General features: G+C 35.9%; 1 protein-coding gene across 1 annotated transcript; it reads left to right on the plus strand.

The window, feature by feature from the left end:
• Positions 1 to 8,832: 8,832 nt before the first annotated feature.
• LOC130887982 (serpin B9-like) lies at positions 8,833 to 10,771 on the plus strand. Its single transcript, XM_057790756.1, has one exon. It carries the CDS (start codon positions 8,897 to 8,899, stop codon positions 10,022 to 10,024), a length of 1,128 nt encoding a protein of 375 aa, XP_057646739.1. The 5' UTR covers positions 8,833 to 8,896; the 3' UTR covers positions 10,025 to 10,771.
• The last annotated feature ends 8,441 nt before the right edge of the window (positions 10,772 to 19,212 follow it).

Below are 19,212 nucleotides of genomic sequence, written 5' to 3' on the forward strand. Positions count from 1 at the left end.
GAAATCATTTAATATTTTGAAGAGTTGTACTAGAATTCTAAGAATCATTTAATACTTTGAAATAAAGTACTAAAAGCAATAAATTAAGCACACTGAATATTTAATCCATATACTGTTTGCAAATCACTGTGGAGAGCTTAATGTTTTCAATTAATTTGCAAAATGCTTTCAATTTTTGATTTTCTTATTAATATTCTTAGCAAATTACTGTCTCAGTTTGACATTACTCAAAAACTACACTGGTTAAGATCACTTTTCTCCACCAGTGGTTGATAAGTTCTCTAGGAATGTAAATTGATTTTAATATTAATATTACAAAAATGTAATTAAGAACTTGACCCTCTAGCACTGTCATCAACCCTTTGCATAATAACCTGTAATTTTATGGGTGTCTTATGCTTCATAATTAGGATTTTTAAAAAGATGCCTTTTTGCTCATTTCATCTCTACTGGAGTTATTTAAATGATTTATTGTATTTTTAATGATATTATTAATATTACATGATGCTCATTCTGGTAATGCCCAAAATAATTTGTGTTAAAATGCTTAAAATATTGCAAGGAGTGAATACATAATATAAAATGTAATTAAAATACAATGAATTATTTAACTTTGAATACATATGTAGAAATAAAATCTACCTCAATACCAAGAACTTTGCTTTCAAAAGGACAGAGATTAATTATATAATCAAAGTCACAGGAAATATAACTCATCAGATAATTTACCAAGGAAAGTTCTTGATGGATATGCAATTTTCTGTCATTCACATCTTCATTTATCCCTACCTCTCTCCTTCCCTCCATCTCCTTGTTTACTTATAATAAAAGGATCAGTATTGAAAAGTATTATGCTAGATGCAAGGTACATGGCCTACTTCCTACCACCTGGCTCTTCAGTTTAATCAATGTACCTATCTCTCTCTCTCTCTCTCTCTCTCTCTCTCTCTCTCTAATCTATCTATCTATCTATCTATCATCTATCTATATCATCTATCTATCATCTACCTATCTGTCTGTCTGTCTATCATCTATCTATCTATCTATCTATCTATCTATCTATCTATCTATCTATCATCTATCTATCATCTATCTATCTATCTATCTATCTATCTATCTATCTATCTATCAATCATCTATCTATCTAACGATCTATGATCTATCCATCTATCTATCTATCTATCATCTATCTATCATCTATCTATCTATCTATCTATCTATCTATTATTTTTCTCTGCTCCCCTCCCTTCCCTTTCCCTCCTCTTCTACACTCCCCCATGGTCTCCATGCTCCCAATTTACATAGTAGATCTTGCCTTATACTACCAACTATTCTTAGGTATAAGAATAATATAATATTTATTATGTTATAATAAATATATATCATAAATATATAAAAATATAATAATTTAATGGTATTCCATATCTCCTAATATTTTCTTTTAAGCATTTGTTAGATTTAATGTTTTCTTTGACTGATGAGTCTATTTTCTCTATTGTATATTCAACAGTTGAGATTTTCTCTTCCATCTCTTCTATTCTGCTGTTTATGTTTGCATTTGTGGTTTCTGATTGCTTTCTCATCATTTCTGCTTCTGTAATTCCCTTGGATTTCTTTATTGTCTTTATTTCAGTTTTCAAGTCTTAAAGAATTTCTTGCATATGTTTGATTGCTCTTTGTTTTTTTTTTTCAGGAATTGTTTTAATTGTTTCAATTTTTAATTTATCTTTTCCTCCATTTCTTTGAGGGAATAATTTGTTTCCTCTTTAAAGGCCTCAAACATTCTTTTAAAGTTATTTTTTAGGTTATTTTCTTCTGCTTCACCTGCATTTGGTTGTTCAAACCTTACTGTTGTAGGGTCACTAGTTTTTATTGGTGCCGTGTTGATCTTTGTGGTGTTGTATGTATTCTTACCTTATCTACCGATCTTTTCCTCTGACTGGTGTAGTTAGGATTCTCTGTGGCTCTGGTGATCAGTCTTCCAGGGACCAGTGGATCAAAGGCTCAGATGGCTGCTCCTCATGGTGCAGTCATGTTCCAGTTACCCCGTTGGTCACTCTGTGATCCTGGAGGTTGCTCAGCACTCCTGTGAGTTGCTCTACGATACCTTTGGTTGTTCAGTCCTGCTCCCACGGAGGTTTTTTTTTTTTTTTTTTTTTTTTTGCTTGGAACTGTTTCTATTATGATTGCTTCCTTGAAACTGCTCTTGCAGAGATCACTGGTTCAGGCCTGCTCAGGTGTTGAACTCTGATTGAGGCCTGCTCCCTCAACAGTGGCTTCCTTATACCTGGTCCTGCAGAAGTCTCTGACATGGACCTGCTCCCTCATAACATAGCACCCTTGTACCTACTCCTGAGAATTTGTTCCTTCAGGTCTGCTCCAGCAGAGATCACTGGCTCAGGTCTGTTTCTGTAGATGTCCTTGACTTTGACTCACTCCTGCAGAGATCCATGGTTTGGGCCTGCTACTGCAGAGGCTTCTGGCTTGGGCCCAGTCCTACAGAGTTCTCTGGCTCAGGCCTACTCCTTTGGAGGTCCCAGTGGTCCAGGCCTCCAGTCTGGATCTGCAGAGGTATCAGGCTCCAGCCTTTCCATAGAGGTCACTCCCTCGTACCTGCTCCAGTGGAGTTCACTCCTTCAGGCCTAATTCATCCCAGTTTAAAATATCTTTAAAGAAAAACAAATGTATAAAACTTCTTTACTTGTAAAAAGAGGGCAGCTATCATCTTTGCTAGTTAGATATATTGGCAGGATTTTGATTAATATTTTTTTTAATTAATTAATTTATTTATTAAAGATTTCTGCCTCCTCCCCGCCACCACCTCCCATTTCCCTCCCCCTCCCCCAATAAAGTCCCCCTCCATCGTCAGCCTGAAGAGTAATCCGGGTTCCCTGCCCTGTGGGAAGTCCAAGGACCACCCACCTCCATTCTGGTCTAGTAAGGTGAGCATCCAAACTGCCTAGGCTCCCAAAAAGCCAGTACGTGCAATAGGATCAAAAACCATTGCCATTGTTCTTGAGTTCTCAGTAGTCCTCATTGTCTGCTATGTTCAGTGAGTCCGTTTTTATCCCATGCTTTTTCAGATATGTCCCAATAGAACATCCCCATTGTCTCAGTGTGTGGGTGCACCCCTCGCGGTCCTGAGTTTCTTGCTCGTGCTCTCTTTCCTTCTGCTCCTGATTTGGACCTTGAGATTTCAGTCCGGTGCTCCAATGTGGGTCTTTGTCTCTGTCTCCTTTCTTCGCCTGATGAAGTTTAATATTCAGGAGGATGCCTATATGTTTTTCTTTTGGTTCACCTTCTTATTTAGCTTCTCTAAGATCACGAATTATAGGGTCAATGTCCTTTATTTATGGCTAGAAACCAAATATGAATGAGTGCAACCACTTTGGAAATCAGTGTGGTGATTTCTCAGGAAATTCGGGATCAAGTTCTGGACCCAGCAATACCACTCTTGGAAATATACCCAAGAGATGCCTTATCATACAACAAAATTATATGCTCAACTATGTTCATAGCAGCATTATTTGTAATAGCCAGAACCTGGAAACAACCTAGATGCCCCTCAATGGAAGAATGGATGAAGAAAGTATGGAATATATACATATTAGAGTACTACTCAGCAGTAAAAAACAATGACTTCTTGAATTTTGCATGCAAATGGACAGAAATAGAAAACACTATCCTGAGTGAGATAAGCCAGACCCAAAAAGAGGAACATGGGATGTACTCTGATTAATATTTTAAACAGGTGTTTGTAATACTTCTATAAATTAACACAATAAATACTACTAAATTTGCACTTATTTTTCTTTCTGGGGTGTTTTATATCAAATTTAGTAAAGCATAGTTGGGAATTCTGTTAAAGAATGTTTTAGATTAGGTTGTACTTTTATATTTTACTGATTTTTTATTATATCACATATGTATGAAAAGAGTTTTGATTATATCAATCACTCATTCATCCAATTCCTCTTCCAACAAATATGCCATTTTCCATAGACTGTAAAACTCCAGGGCTGAGAAGACACAAAATCACATCACTAATCACAAAGCTATTTAAAATTGATATATGCTAGGAAAGGAAAATCAGTTTTCCTCAATGAAATGCTACTGTGTGTATCAACCAACTCCAGGAGAGGCCCCATGCTCAGGAGTAGTTAGCCAAAGTAAAATTGTTTCAATTGTGTGTATATATGTGTGTATGCTTGTATGACACATTATTGATTAGTTTTGATCGGCAACTTTTTACTTTTATAAAAGTTGAAAAAAGTTTTCATACAATAAATTCTGATATATATGTGACATATATTATATATAAATATATACATATTCATATATTTTGGAACTATCCTTGTATATATTCATATGTATATATCTATATATGACTATATTTATATCTCTCTCTATAGAGAGAGAGATTTAAATGTCTCTCTATATTATATTGATAGCTCCAGGAAACATAAACATCTCTGCCATGAAATGGAGGAGTCATTTCTTTTCTCCTGTTTGTTAAAAATAAGCTAAAAATTAATATGCTAACAAGGCATTTGAGTTCATCAAGTCCAAAATAATGAAGGTGAAAAGAAATAGAACAGAGAGAAATAAGTCAAGAAAAGCCATGAAGAAGGGTTATAGTTTGTATTGTGCTATCCACCTGATTAGGCTTATTTTTGACACAGCCCAGTGCTCTGCTGATAAATTTGCTGTGAAGGGTAGAAACTAGGAAATACTCCACATTTGAATCATTATAAAAACAGTGAAAATTCTTCTTCCAGTCTAATTTTTTCCCCAATACAGGATTTCTCTGTAGCTTTGGAACCTGTCCTGGAAGTAACTCTTGTAGACTAGGCTGACTTTGAACTCACAGAGATCCACCTGCCTCTGTTTCCCAAGTGCTGGGATTAAAGGCGTGTGCCACCACCACCCAGCCAGGCTAATTTTTTAATCTGTTCTAATTCCTGGTGTTGATTTCCAAATTTAACCTATTCCCCATTGATGGAGGTGGGTCTTGTATTAATCTGTTGCTTTCATTGGTTAATTAATAAAGAAACTGCCTCGGCCCATTTGATAGGCCAACCCTTAGGTGGGTGGAGTAAACAGAACAGAATGCTGGGAGAAAGAAGCTGAGTCAGGGAGTCGCCATGATTCTCCCACTCCAGACAGACGCAGGTTAAGATCTTCCCTGGTAAGCCAACTCGTTGTGCTACACAGAATATTAGAAATGGGTTAGATTAATATGTAAGAGCTAGCCAATAAGAGGTTAGAACTAATGGGCCAGAAAACATTCAAAAGTTTCCATGTAATTATTTTGGGGCATAAACCATGTGGGAGGCCGGGTGCCGGGGACGCAGCCCCGCCGCTCATATTACAACACCCCATTCTCTTTATGGCATGCCTACAGACCTAGATTCTTAAACCTGCACAAGGTTAGCTTACTTACAAACTAGAATAAAAGAAACATAAGCATGCATGACAAAAGTGAAGATATAGACTAAGGACAGTGTTTATTGCAGCAATGAGAAACCATGTCCAAGACAACTCTTTTAACGGAAAGCATTGAAATAGTGGATCACTTAAAGTTTTAGAGATTAATACAACATCAATATGCTGGGGAGCACTATGCACAGAGGCTTTTGAAACTTGAAAATCTATCTTTAGTGACACACTACCTCCCACCAAAATACACATTTTAATCATTTAAAAATAGTATCAATCACCGATGACTATGCATTAAAATATTTAAGCATATGGGGTTTATTGTTATTCAAAACACCACAAGGACTAAAGAAAACATTGTAGTAGTGCTTGATGAAATGTAAATATTTCCTGCATATGTATGTTTTCTCACTGATTTCTAATTTCATCACCTTTCTATTTAAAAGAGCTGTTACTTGGTGTATGTAATGTTTTCTATATCATCCAATTCATCTGTTTGAAAATGTTGTGCTTTAACTTCTTTTATTCTTCTTTTATACTTGTTTTTCAATAAGAGTGAATGAGCAATAAGCCAAAATAATAATTTTGTAGGTGTAAATATATTGCCTACATGAGATCTGAAGGATGTCAAATTTATTATACTTGTTGGATGTCAGGTGACTTTTGCTGTTTTCGTTTGACAGTATTTACTAGTTTTTTTCAGTTTTTGAAACTATTTTATTGTGGAAGTTTACCATTTATTACTTAATTAGTAGTAATTATTATTGTTAATAATTTAATTATTACTTAAGTATTAAATATTACTATTAATAACTATTAATATTAACTTTATTAATTTACTATTAATATTTACAGTAAGATAGCTTACTTGTATTGTTATAAAATATCTTAGCTGGTGTTCTATTGTATTAAATGCCTTACATGCATATGTTTTTCACTGGGTAAGTAAAGGGCAGGCATAAAGAAAAGTGGAATATTAGTTTTGTACAGGATATCTTAATCTTTCTGTATCTAGTATGTTTATGTTGACTAATTGTTTGAACAGTAAATATGAAGGGTGCAAAACTGTATTCTGTATTATTTGGATTTTCAGACAAAAATTATTAAAAATTTATTTCAGATAAAAATTATGTATCTTTATCTTTACTCAATTCTAAGGACAAAACCTTAAACACTTACCTGAAGGGGCAGATCAATTGTTGTACGTTCAGAATAATAACAATTCAGAAACAGGTTTTAATAAGACAACAGTAGATATGTTGGTGCTGGGGAGTATTATCTAAATTTGTCTAATATTTAGCTCTAAGTTTTACATATAAAAGTTGTTTCCTGTATGCTGTTGAAAACTCTTGTAAGAAAAGATAATAATGTGGTTCAATAATTGATCTTTTTGAAATTTAAAGTGTTTATTTAAAAGTTTAAAGTGTGTGTGTGTTCATATATAATATACTCATATACATCATATAATATACATATATATATATATATCAGAGGTATGTAGATGGAGAAGATAAACAGCACTTAAAATACTTTTGCAGCTGGGCGGTGGTGGCGCACGCCTTTAATCCCAGCACTTGGGAGGCAGAGGCAGGCGGATCTCTGTGAGTTTGAGACCAGCCTGGTCTACAAGAGCTAGTTCCAGGACAGGCTCCAAAACCACAGAGAAAACCTGTCTCGAAAAACCAAAATAAATAAATAAATAAATAAAATAAATACTTTTGCAATGAAATAAAAATTCAATTATTTACCATAAGTACCACAAAGTATCATTCAGATCTTCCTGGCTCTTATCTACCTGGGGAATGATACGTTCCAGCTTCTGCTCCTCAGATTTCCCAATCTACCTCTCCAGGTGGATTAGTGTGAAACCTGAGACTACCGAGGTCCAATATGTTGTTGTTTCATGTCCCAAATTTATATCTCTTTAAACAATTGAAACCCATCAAACATGCAGTCATTTTTTAAAATTCGGTTTATATTTGACAATACTTAGGATACCGGATATTAAATATAAAAACAAACATGCTTAAAATTATGAACATTAATAATAAATTCAATCCATGTGAAACAATATACAAACAACACTGAGGTGTGTTTAAAAGATTGTTTGTAAATTCTCTTAAACTTAGCTTAAAATCTGACAGTCACATATTACATGTGATCTTATGTTTCCACACCATACTTTAGGTAAATTATGAAGAAATCTTCCCTACATGGATATGAAGTGGGTATACTGGGCAATAATCTTGAGAGAAATATAATCAATAAAAGAACAAAGCAGAGATGAGAGAGGAGAGAAGAGGGACTGAAACAAGCAGTGGCATTGCATGAATATTAAGCTATAATGTCCCAGGATGTGCATTAAACAAGCTGGAGACTTAAGGAAGAAATCTGAAGTTCTAGAGGCAGGAGAATGCTATTTCCTGGTTGCCTGATAGCCAGAGAGAGCTAATAATTTTCCTTCTATTTTTGCCGCTGCTGCTGCTCTTGTTACTTGGTGTGTTCAATGTTCCATGTTTATTGTAAGCACCACATAGAAAGACACTATGCTTTAATATGTGTATCAAGTACAATTCTTATAAAATGTACAATGAAAAATATACTCAGAATAGAATGCAATCAACTTCTTATATATTTAAACTTCCATTTAAAAATAAATTAAAATAGCCGGACGGTGGTGGCTCAGGCCTTTAATCCCAGCACTCGGGACGCAGAGGCAGGAGGATCTCTGTGAGTTCAAGGCCAGCCAGGACAGGAATCAAAAAGCTACGGAAAAACCCTGTCTCGAAAATACAAATTAATTAATTAATTAATTAAAAGCAGAACATCAACTAGAGATTACATAAAATCTTTTAAGAGAAATAATAAAAGAAATAAAACAACTTTTCAAAACAATAATCTTTCAGTTTTTGATCTTGCAATTATAACATTTTCTGCTTTTTCTCTGTCAACCCAACACCTTCCTATTCTCTTTTATCATTGCCTATTTTCTGTAATTGTTTCATATATATATATATGATACAATATATAGATACATATATAATCAATATGTTATTAATTAATAATATATAAATAATTAATAATAAATTACATATATAATCTGATCTTCCATATAATGTTATTTGAATGACTTGTATGTATATAATTTTGAAAACTGAACACTGAGTATTGGATAAACAATTGGGGGAATGGCTATTACCTGGGAAAGACTATTTTACCTCTTGTTCGTTCTAGGTGTGAGACCTCACAAAATTTCCCCCTTTCACATTAGCATCTTTACTTGTCCATTCAAATTTTTATTAGAACAATATCGTGCCTTATGTAGGCAAGGAAAAGCAAATACAACACATCTTTTCATAGTTAAGAAATGCCACATAGGCATTGAGAGGCCGTGAAGGTGCTAAGTGAAGGCTCCTGTCTCAGACTGGGACCGTGGGACCCACAGAGACTCTGCATCATGAACACTCTGTCTGAAGCAAACGGCACCTTTGCCATCCAGGTTTTAAAGATCCTTTGTCAGAACAACCCCTCGAAAAATGTATGTTACTCTCCTGTGAGCATCTCCTCTGCTCTAGCTATGGTCCTCTTGGGGGCGAAGGGAGACACTGCAGTCCAGATGTCTCAGGCACTTGGTTTAAACACAGAGAAAGACATTCATCAAGGCTTCCAGGAGCTTCTCAGTAATCTGAACGAGCCCAGCAGAAAGTACTTGCTTAGAATGGCCAATAGGCTCTTTGCAGAGAATACCTGTAAAATCCTCCCAACCTATAAGGAGTCCTGTCTTCAGTTCTATCACTCGGAGCTGGAGCAGCTGTCGTTTGCCAAAGCTCCAGAGGAGTCCAGGAAGCACATAAACACATGGGTCTCCAAACAGACTGAAGGGAAAATTCCAGAGTTGCTGTCAGGAGGCTCAGTTAATTCAATGACCAGGCTGGTTCTTGTCAACACATTATACTTCAAAGGAAAGTGGGATCAACAATTTAACAAGGAAGACACAAGGGAAATGACCTTTAAAATTAACAAGAAGGAGGAAAGACCAGTGCAGATGATGTATCAGGAAGATAGATTCAACCACGCCTACGTGAAGGAAGTACAGGCACAGATGCTGGAGATGCCCTATGAGGACCTGGAGCTGAGCTTGTTGGTCCTGCTCCCAAATGATGGTGTGGACCTCAGCAAGGTGGAAAACAGTCTCACTTTTGAGAAGTTAATGGCCTGGACCAAACCAGGCTTTATGAGAAGCACTGATGTTGAGGTTTTCCTTCCAAAATTTAAACTGCAAGAGGATTATGACATGGAGTCTGTGTTTCAGCACCTGGGAATGGTGGATGTCTTCCAAGACAGCAAGGCTGATTTATCAGGAATGTCTCCAGAGAGAGACCTGTGTGTGTCCAAGTGTGTTCACAATAGTGTTGTGGAGGTCAATGAAGAAGGCACCGAGGCTGCAGCAGCTTCTTCAATCATAGTTCAAGCTTGCTGCGCCTCCGTTGTTCCAACGTTCCGTGCAGACCACCCCTTCCTTTTCTTCATCAGGCACAACAAAACCAATAGCTTCCTGTTCTGCGGCAGGTTCTCCTCTCCATAAAGGCCCAGGTACCATGTGGGGAACAATTATCTCTTCAGCATCTCCACCACTCTTACAGCTAGCTCTGTGAGGATGACGTAGGAGGGACACCAAGTTCCAAGATGAGGGCTCTTTCCTCCCCTGCCAGTCTCATCTTACAATGACAGCATTCGTCTCCCTCTCTCCCGACTTTCATCTGTGCCCTTTGTGGAGTTGCAGGACTTTAGAGTGCTTTGGTTTTTGTTATGGAAACAACAAAGAAGGCAAACTAATCCCACAAGATAGCCTATGAAGTTCTCTAAGGTGACCCTAAACAAACACCCCCACTTCCTGCAAGACAAGCCATGCCAACTATATAAGCTGTGCTTTCCTGGCTCCTCACCTCTTGCCATCGCTTGCCTTAACCTGCTTGTATCCTAGTAAATGCTTCTGTGGATGATGATGGCTACTGCAGTTTTCCTAGTTAGTGGTCCTTAATGCACATTTTAACTTTAGTTTGCTTTGCTGTTCGCTGCTCACCAGGTATATGCCCACCACTGTGTTAGGCTTGGGGATGTGTGCGGACAGTGTGGTCCTCTAATTGATAACCTTGAATATCTGCTTTCAACTTATCTATCTAGCTTTCGTGACAGCTAGCTTGAACTACTACATGTTCCCTTGCAGAAGTCATGCTTCTGTAGACTATTGTCTTTCTCCCTCACTATCTATTATAGTTAAATTCTATGAAGTCCTTAAATGCTATTTCAAAATAAATTTATTTTTCTCACAAAAAAAAGAGAAAGAAATGCCACATAAACAAATTTAACACATCTTTACATCATTAACAAAGGCAGTCAAAATATATGCAGTACATCTTTATATGATTAAAGTAATATTCTGCAGCATAAATAATTACAGCACATTTTTGCAAGTTAAAATAATATTCCACAACAGTAACTATCAGTCAGTGTGGTCTTGTTGGAGTAAGTGTGGCTTTGTTGTAGAAAGAATATCATTTTATTGGGAGCTTTGAGGTCTCATATGCTAAAGCCACACTCAGTATGACATTCTCTTCCTGTTGACTACCAATCTGTATGTAAAACTCTCAGCTCCTTCTCTAGCATCATGTCTGCCTGTGTGTCACTATGCTTCTCATCATGATAGTAATGGACTTGTAAAATGAAAACCTGCAAACACTGAAAAGAGAAAATATTGGCAAATAGAACGACCTCACATGTTCATAGATTGGTAACTCTATAATTGCCATCCTATCAAGATTAATGCACAGATTCAATAATATACCCATCAAAAATTCAGATAAAATCTCACAGAATTTAAAACAAACAAATTAAAAAAAACTTAAAATTAATGTGAAAACACAAAAGACTAACAATACCCCAAAATTTCAAACAATAAAATCACTTTTGGAGGCATCACCATTCCTGACTTCAAGTTAACTTATACATGATAAAATAATATATAGTATAAAAAAGCTTGGTACTCACATGAATAACTTATACATTGTAAGTGAAACAAAACCGTAGATAGAGATATAACCCACACTTTTATAGCAACAAGACTTTTTTCAAAAGGGCAAAAATCCACTTTAGAATAATGACCATAATGGTTTTAGACAAACTTAAGTACTGCATATGGAAGAATAAGAAGACTCTTATCTACCAAATAAAACTCAACTACAAATAAAAAATACCTCTACCTGAGGCCTGATAACCAGAATTAGATAAAGAAGAAAGAACACACTTCAGTCTACATATACATCAAAAGATATTCAGAACAGGGCTCCATTAGTGCAAGAATGTAGAGAAACAACTGACAAAATAACAAAGTTTCTTTATAGAAAAGAACAAAATCAGTAGAGTGAAGACAGAGAATACAAAAAAAAAAAAATCAGTCTTAACCTTGTGCTGGAGCAGACCGGAGGCAACAAATTCCACAGGAGTGGGAATGAACCAGCTACCTAAACTGGAGTGGGCCTGAGGAAGCAAGCTCCACGGGAGCAGGAGCAGATCCACTTCAGGGACATTGGCGGATCAGGACTGAGCTAGCTATATGGGCCAGAGCATACCTCAGACAGGGAACTCTACAGGAATAGGTATAGGGAAGCAACTGCTAAGTGAGTGAGCCAGACACAGAGACCACTGAGACAGAGGATCTGGAAGTGAATCTGAGACGAAGGGATTAGATCTAAGCCAGGACCTTTGTGGGTCTGGGCTTGAGCCTAGGACTTCTGAGGAACTAGTCCTGATTTAGGTCCCTTGTAGGTCTGGGCATGAATCTGGAACCTCTGAGGGAGTAGGCATGAATATGGAACCTCAGAAGGAGTAGGCTTGAGCCAGGACCTCTGTGGGTCCTGGGGTTTATCTGTTATATCAAAGGAAATAGGCAGGAACCAGAATCGTCTGTGGGTCCGAGCATGAGTCTGGGACCTCTGAGGGAGTAAAGCTGAGCCAGGTCATCTGTGGGTCTGGATGGCACCCGAGCCTGAGAACTCCAAGGGAGTAGACCAGAGCCACAGACCTTTTCAGGACCAACTCCAAACCAGGTACCTATGCAGGACTGGATCCAGACCAGGATTTACAGAAACAGGTCAAAGATGACAACTTAGGCTGGAGAAGGCCTGACACAGCAAACTCCAAGGGAATGGAGCAAAGTCTGAGAGCCTCCAGGAACATGGAGTGACCAAAGGGGTAACTAGAACCAAGGCACTAACTATACCATGAGGAACAACCATCTGAGCCTTGGACTCACCGGCGCCTAGAAGATTAATCAACAGAATCACTGAGAATCACATATAAAAAGACACAGGATGACAGATTAGATATGAAAACAATCCATCCTTATTCTGCCTATAAGAACCACACCTCAACGTTAAAGACAGACATCATCTCAGAGTAAAGGATTCGGAAAGATATTCCAATCAAATGGACCTAAGAAACAACCAGGTGTAGCTATCCTAATATCTAACAAAATAGACTTCAAACTAAAATCTGTCAAAAGAGACAAAGAAGGACGTTTGATATTAATCACCGAAAAAATCTATCAAAAGGAAATCTCAATAGCGAACATCTATGCCCCAAATTTAAGGGCACCCTCATATGAACAAAAAACCCTTCTAAAGCTTTAATCATGCATTAAATCCTACACACTAATAGTGGGAAACTTCAACACTTCACCTTCACTACTGGACAGGTCAGTCAGACAAAAAAATAAACAGAGAAATAAGGGAACTAATAGATGTTATGACTCAAACGTATTTAACAGACATCTATAGAATATTCAATCCATATAAAAAAGAATATACCTTCTTCTCAGCACCTTATGGAACCTTCTCAAAATTTGACTACATTCTTGGTAACAAAACAAACTTCAATATATACAAAAAATTGTAATAACCCAATGAATCTTATCAGATCAACATGGTGTAAAAAATTAAGGCAACAGCAATATTAATTCCAGAAAGCCAACAACTACATGGAAATTAAAAAAATCCTCAACTGAATCAACAATGTGTCAAGGAAGAAATAAAGAAGTTATAGACTTCCTAAAATTTAGTAAAAATGACCACCAACATACCCAAATTTATGGGACAGAATGAAAGCAGTGTTAAGGCGAAAGTTCAAAGCACTAAATGCCTAAGTAAAGAAGCTGGAAAAATCCCACACTAGTGAATTAACAAAACATTTGAAAACTTTCAAGCAAAAAGAAGCAAACTCACCCAAGAGAACTAGAGAGCAGGAAATAATAAAATTGAGAGCTGAAATCAACAAAATAGAAATAAAGAAATCAATGCAAAGAATCAATGAGACAAAGAATTAGTTCTTTGAAAAAATCAAGAAAATGGACAAGCTTGTATCCAAACGAACCAAAAGACACAGAGAGAATATCTAAATTAACAAAATCGGAAATGGATAAGGAGACATAACAACAGACACAGAGGAAGTAGAAAGAATAATCAGGTCATATTTTGAAAAACCTGTACTTCACAAAATTAGAAAACTTAAAAGAAATGAAAAACTTCTGCATAAATATTACTTACCAAAATTAAAGCAAGACCATGTAAACAAATTCAACAACCTATAACTGCTAAAATATCCCAACCAAAAAAGAGACCAGATGTTTTCAGCTCAGAATTCTACAAGACTTTCTAAGAAGAACTAGTACCAACACTCCTCAAATTATTCCACAGAATAGAAACAGAAGGAACCCTGACAAACTCTTTTGATTTGGCTACAATTACCCTGATACACAAACAGCAGAAAGATATTACTAAGAAAGAGAATTACAGTCCAATCTCACTCTTGAACATTGATGCAAAACTACTCAGTAAATTACTGGCAAATCAAACCCAAGACCACATTAGAACCATCATCCACCATGCCCAAGTTGGCTTCATCCCAGAGATACAAGGATGTTTTAATATAAGAAAATCTGTCAATGTAATCCACCATATAAAAAAAACCTGAAATATAAAAATCATACGATCATCTCATTAGATGCCAAAAAAGCTTTCAACAAAACACAACATCCCTTTACGATAAAGGTCTTGGAAAGAGCAGGGATACAAGGTACATACCTAAACATAATAAAGGCAATATACAGCAAGCCAATAGCCAACATCAAACTAAATAGAGAGAAACTCTCAGTGAACCCACTGGAATCAGGAACAAGACAAGGTTGCCCACTCTCTCCATATCTATTCAATATAGTTCTTGAGGTCTTAGCTAGAAAAAAAAGAGACACTAAAAGGAGATCAAGGGTATACAAATCAAAAAAGAAGTCAAACTCTCACTGTTGGCTGATGATATGATAGTTTATATAAGCGACCCCCAAAAAATTTTACCAAGGATCTTCTACAATTCATAAACATCTTCAGTAATATAGCATGATACAAGAATAACTCAAAAAAATCAGTAGCCCTCCTGTACTCAGATGACAAACGGATTGAAAAAGAAAGCAGAGAAACATCACTCTTCACAATAGCCACAAATAGCATAAAATATGTCGAAGTAACTCAAACCAAAAAAACTGGGAGACTTGTATAACAAGAACTTTAAATCTTTGAAGAAAGAAATTGAGAAAAACACCAAAAATTGGAAAGATCTCCCATGCTCTTGGGAAGTATAATTATACACAGTAAAAATGACAATCTTATCAAAAGTAATCTACAGATTCAATGCAATGCCTATTAAAATCCCAGCAAAATTCTTCACAGACCTTGAAAGTACTCAACTTCATATGGAAAAGCAAGAAATCCAGGATAGCCAAAACAGTCCTGTACAATAAAAGAACTCCTGAAGGCATTACAATCCCTGACTTCAAATTCCACTACAGAAATACTGTACTGAAAACAGCCTGGCATTGACATAAAAAAGCAGACAGGAGAACCAAGTGAAATAATTTGAGTACTCGGATATTAATCCACTCACGTTTGAACACCTGATTTTTGATAAAGAAGCAAAAAATATCAAATGGAAAAAAGGAAGCATATTCAACAAATGGGCTGGCATAACTGGATATCAACATGTAGAAGAATGAAAATAGAACCATATCTATCACCATGCACAAAACTCAGGTCCAAATGGATCAAAGACCTCAACATAAAGCCAGCCACACTGAATCTTATAGAAGAGAAAGTAGGAAGTACACTTGAACTCATAGACACAGAGGACCACTTCCTAAATATAACCCCAGCAGCACAGACACTAAGAGAAACAATTAATAAATGGGACCACATGAAACTGAAAAGCTTCTGTAAATCAAAGGACACAGTTACCAAGACAAAACTACAGCCTACAGAATGGGAAAAGATCTTCACTAGCCCCACATCAGACAAAGGTCTCATCTCCAAAATGTACAAAGAAGTCAGGTCATTAAAAGAACAAATAATCAAATAAAAAATGAAGTACAGTGCTAAACAGAGAACTCTCAACAGAGGAAGCTAAAATGGCTGAAAGACACTTAAGGAAATGTTCAACATCCTTAGTCACCAGAAAAATGCACATCAAAACAACTTTGAGATTCATCTTATACCTGTAACAATGGCCAAGATCAAAAACACTGATGACAAATTATGCTGGGGAGGTTGTGGGGTAAAGGAAACACTCCTGAATTCCTGGTGGGACTGCAAGCTGGTACAGCCTCTTTGGATATCAGTGTGGTTATTTGTCAGAAAATTAGGAAACAACCTTCTTCAAACCAAGTAATACCACTTTGGGGTATATATCCAAAGGATGCTCAATTGTGCCACGAAGACATGTGCTCAACTATGTTCATAGGAGCATTGTTTTTCATAGTCAGAAACTGGAAACAACCTAAATATCCTTCGACCGAAGAATGGATATGTAAATGTGGTACATTTACACAATTGAGTACTACACAGCGGAAAAAAATAACATCTTGAATTTTGCAGGAAATGGATAGAACTAAAAAACATCATTTTGAATCAGGTAACCCAGATACAGAAAGAAAATTACCATATGTACTCACTCATAAGTGGTTTTTAAACATTAAGCAAAGAAAGCCAGCCCACAAATCACAATCACAGAGAACCTAGACAACAATGAGGACCCTAAGGAGAGTCATACATTGATCTAAAGTACATGGGAAGTAAAAGAAGACAAGATCACTTGAGTAAATTGGGAACATGAGGACCTTGGAAGAGGGTTGAAGGGGAGGGGGAGGTAGGGAGGGGAGCAGAGAAAAATGTAGAGCTCAATAAAAATCAATCACTAAGTAAGTAAATCTTACCTGATTTTAAAGACCATCTTATTATTTACGAATATATATGTGTGTGCGTGTGATACTTACATAAGGGACAACTTCTATCATGAGTTATATATGAATTTTTCATAGTTAAACATGCATGTGATTTGTGTGTATTTATGTATTTGTGTTTGTATGTGCTTTTAAAAGAATTACAACATGTAAAAGACAATATTATTATATTTTCCAGCTCCACCATACTAAATATTTTAATATGTTGCCTGGTTAATTTATATATATATGTATTTTATATAAAACATATATTATATTATATAATATATTATATATTGTATAAAACATATACTATATATAAAATATATATTAAAGTTTTAATAGATAGATATAATTAATAACTAGTAATATGAAAAATAGCCAAATTTTCTTTTATTATTATATACCATTTAATATATACATGATGTCAAATTATACTTAAGACTGATTAGATGCTACCCTTTTCTTATTGACAGAATATTAGGAAATCAAAGTAATGCTGAATAAAATAACACAATAAAATAATAAATGGAATAGTCCCTTATGATGGGGAACATTTTTTAAAAACAGAAATAAATATGGAATTCAATATGTGTTGAATTAAAGTCAACATCATTGAGAAATTATTTTCCTTTGTATTTATAATTTATTAACTGAAAATTGATTTTTGTCATGAAATATATTCTTATCATAATTTATCCTCCACCAATGCCTTCCAGATCCTCCTTACTTCCCCAACCACCCAAATTTACACTCTTTTTTTTCTCATTAGGAAAGAAACAGGTAGCTAAAGGAAAAAAAAAACTAACAAAGCAGAATAGAGTAAAACAAAAAACAAACAGAAAGAAAAAGGAACCTAAGAACTAATACTAACACATACAAACACAGACACAGACACACAGACCACACACACACGACACAGACACACAGACACACAGACCACACAACACACACACACACACTGAATTTCTTAAAAACACACAATCAGAAATCATATGTACTATATCTGTAAAAGACCTGTAAGTCAACTAAATGCTAACAACAAGTATTATGGGACAGAAAATCTTCCAAAAATATCATTGAATTAATTTTGTGCTGGTCATGTATTCCTGTGTAGAGGGTCTGCCCCTGTAGTGATTTAACACATTGAGACACCATGGAAGAAAGCTAACTGTTCTCTTGTTATACAGTTGTCAGTTGAAGATAACTCTGGGTTACAGAGTGAAGCTAGCACACACTTCCCCTCTTAGTGCCTTAGATCTGTGCAGGGACTGTGTATGTTGCCACAATCTCTGTGAGATCACATATATACATATATAAGTGAGTTTGCATGCATTTATATGATATCATAATAAATAAGCAAGTATGTCTTAACTTCTGTACACATCATAATTTTAGTTCATTAACAGGGACACCTTAGCATCCAAGAGCACGTAAAGAGTCTGATCCTGATTTCTGCATACTGTTCCCCAGAGACAAGAACTACAATTCCACTGAAAACTCATGATTCATGTATTGTGGATGAAAATTGCCAAACAACCTTGGAATGTTACTGTGGTGAGAAGGTTGCAAATACCTGCATCATGGAGAAAGTACATGAACACTAAGCAGAAAGTGTTCTAGGAGGCCGATGCAGGAATGCTTTTGGCAACCAAATAAAATAGCCATGCATTTTAACATAAACTTACTATAAAGCAAATAATGGAATTGTTATTTATATAAACAACTGTATAAAGCACCTAAATGAGAGAAGGGACCACTTTCTCATCTAGTGGGAAAGATGACAATTGTATACTATCTGAATGCTTGCTTTGGCTCAGTGCTTGAACACTAGCCTGTGAATGGCCTTAGGCTTGACTTCCAAATGCTGAAAAGCAATCAAATACGTACCTTAAGATGGTTATTAATTATAAAGTTGGAATCAGTAACTTAATTAGAAGACATTTTTAAGAATGATTAAATGAACATAAATTGTAAAAAAAATCTTTGTATCATAAGTTATCATGCCCCTTTGAATAATTTTGCCCAAAGACTTTAAAGAAATAAAGAAAAACTCAAATGACCCCAACTAAGTAGCATCTTTGAAATCATAATGTAAATGTTTCTTAAAAGCATATCAGTGTTTCTGTATCTGTTTCTACCAATTGCTGTATGAATCCTCTCTGAAGACAGTTGAGCTAGTCATACATTAACAAAGTTCTAAGAATCTTTGTAAAGTGAGTGAGGAAGGATTGTAGGAGCCAGTGGTGTCAATGACATCACAAGAAAACCAACAGCATCGAGTAACCTGTGTACATAGATGCTCACAGAGACTAAGCCTACAACCAGGGACCCTACAAGGACATACCTAGGCTTTCTAAAATGTGATACAGTTATGTAGCTTCCTCTTCTTGTGGGACTCCTAACAGTGAGAACAGGAGCTGTCTCTGATATTTGGGTGCTTTTGGTACACATTT

The sequence above is a fragment of the Chionomys nivalis genome, chromosome 16 (genome assembly GCF_950005125.1).
Source record: "Chionomys nivalis chromosome 16, mChiNiv1.1, whole genome shotgun sequence".
In the NCBI taxonomy this organism is placed as follows: Eukaryota; Metazoa; Chordata; class Mammalia; order Rodentia; family Cricetidae; genus Chionomys; species Chionomys nivalis.

Coding starts and splice junctions, on each gene's coding strand:
- LOC130887982 (XM_057790756.1), top strand. CDS start 8,897: ATGAACACTCTGTCTGAAGCAAACGGCACCTTTGCCATCCAGGTTTTA.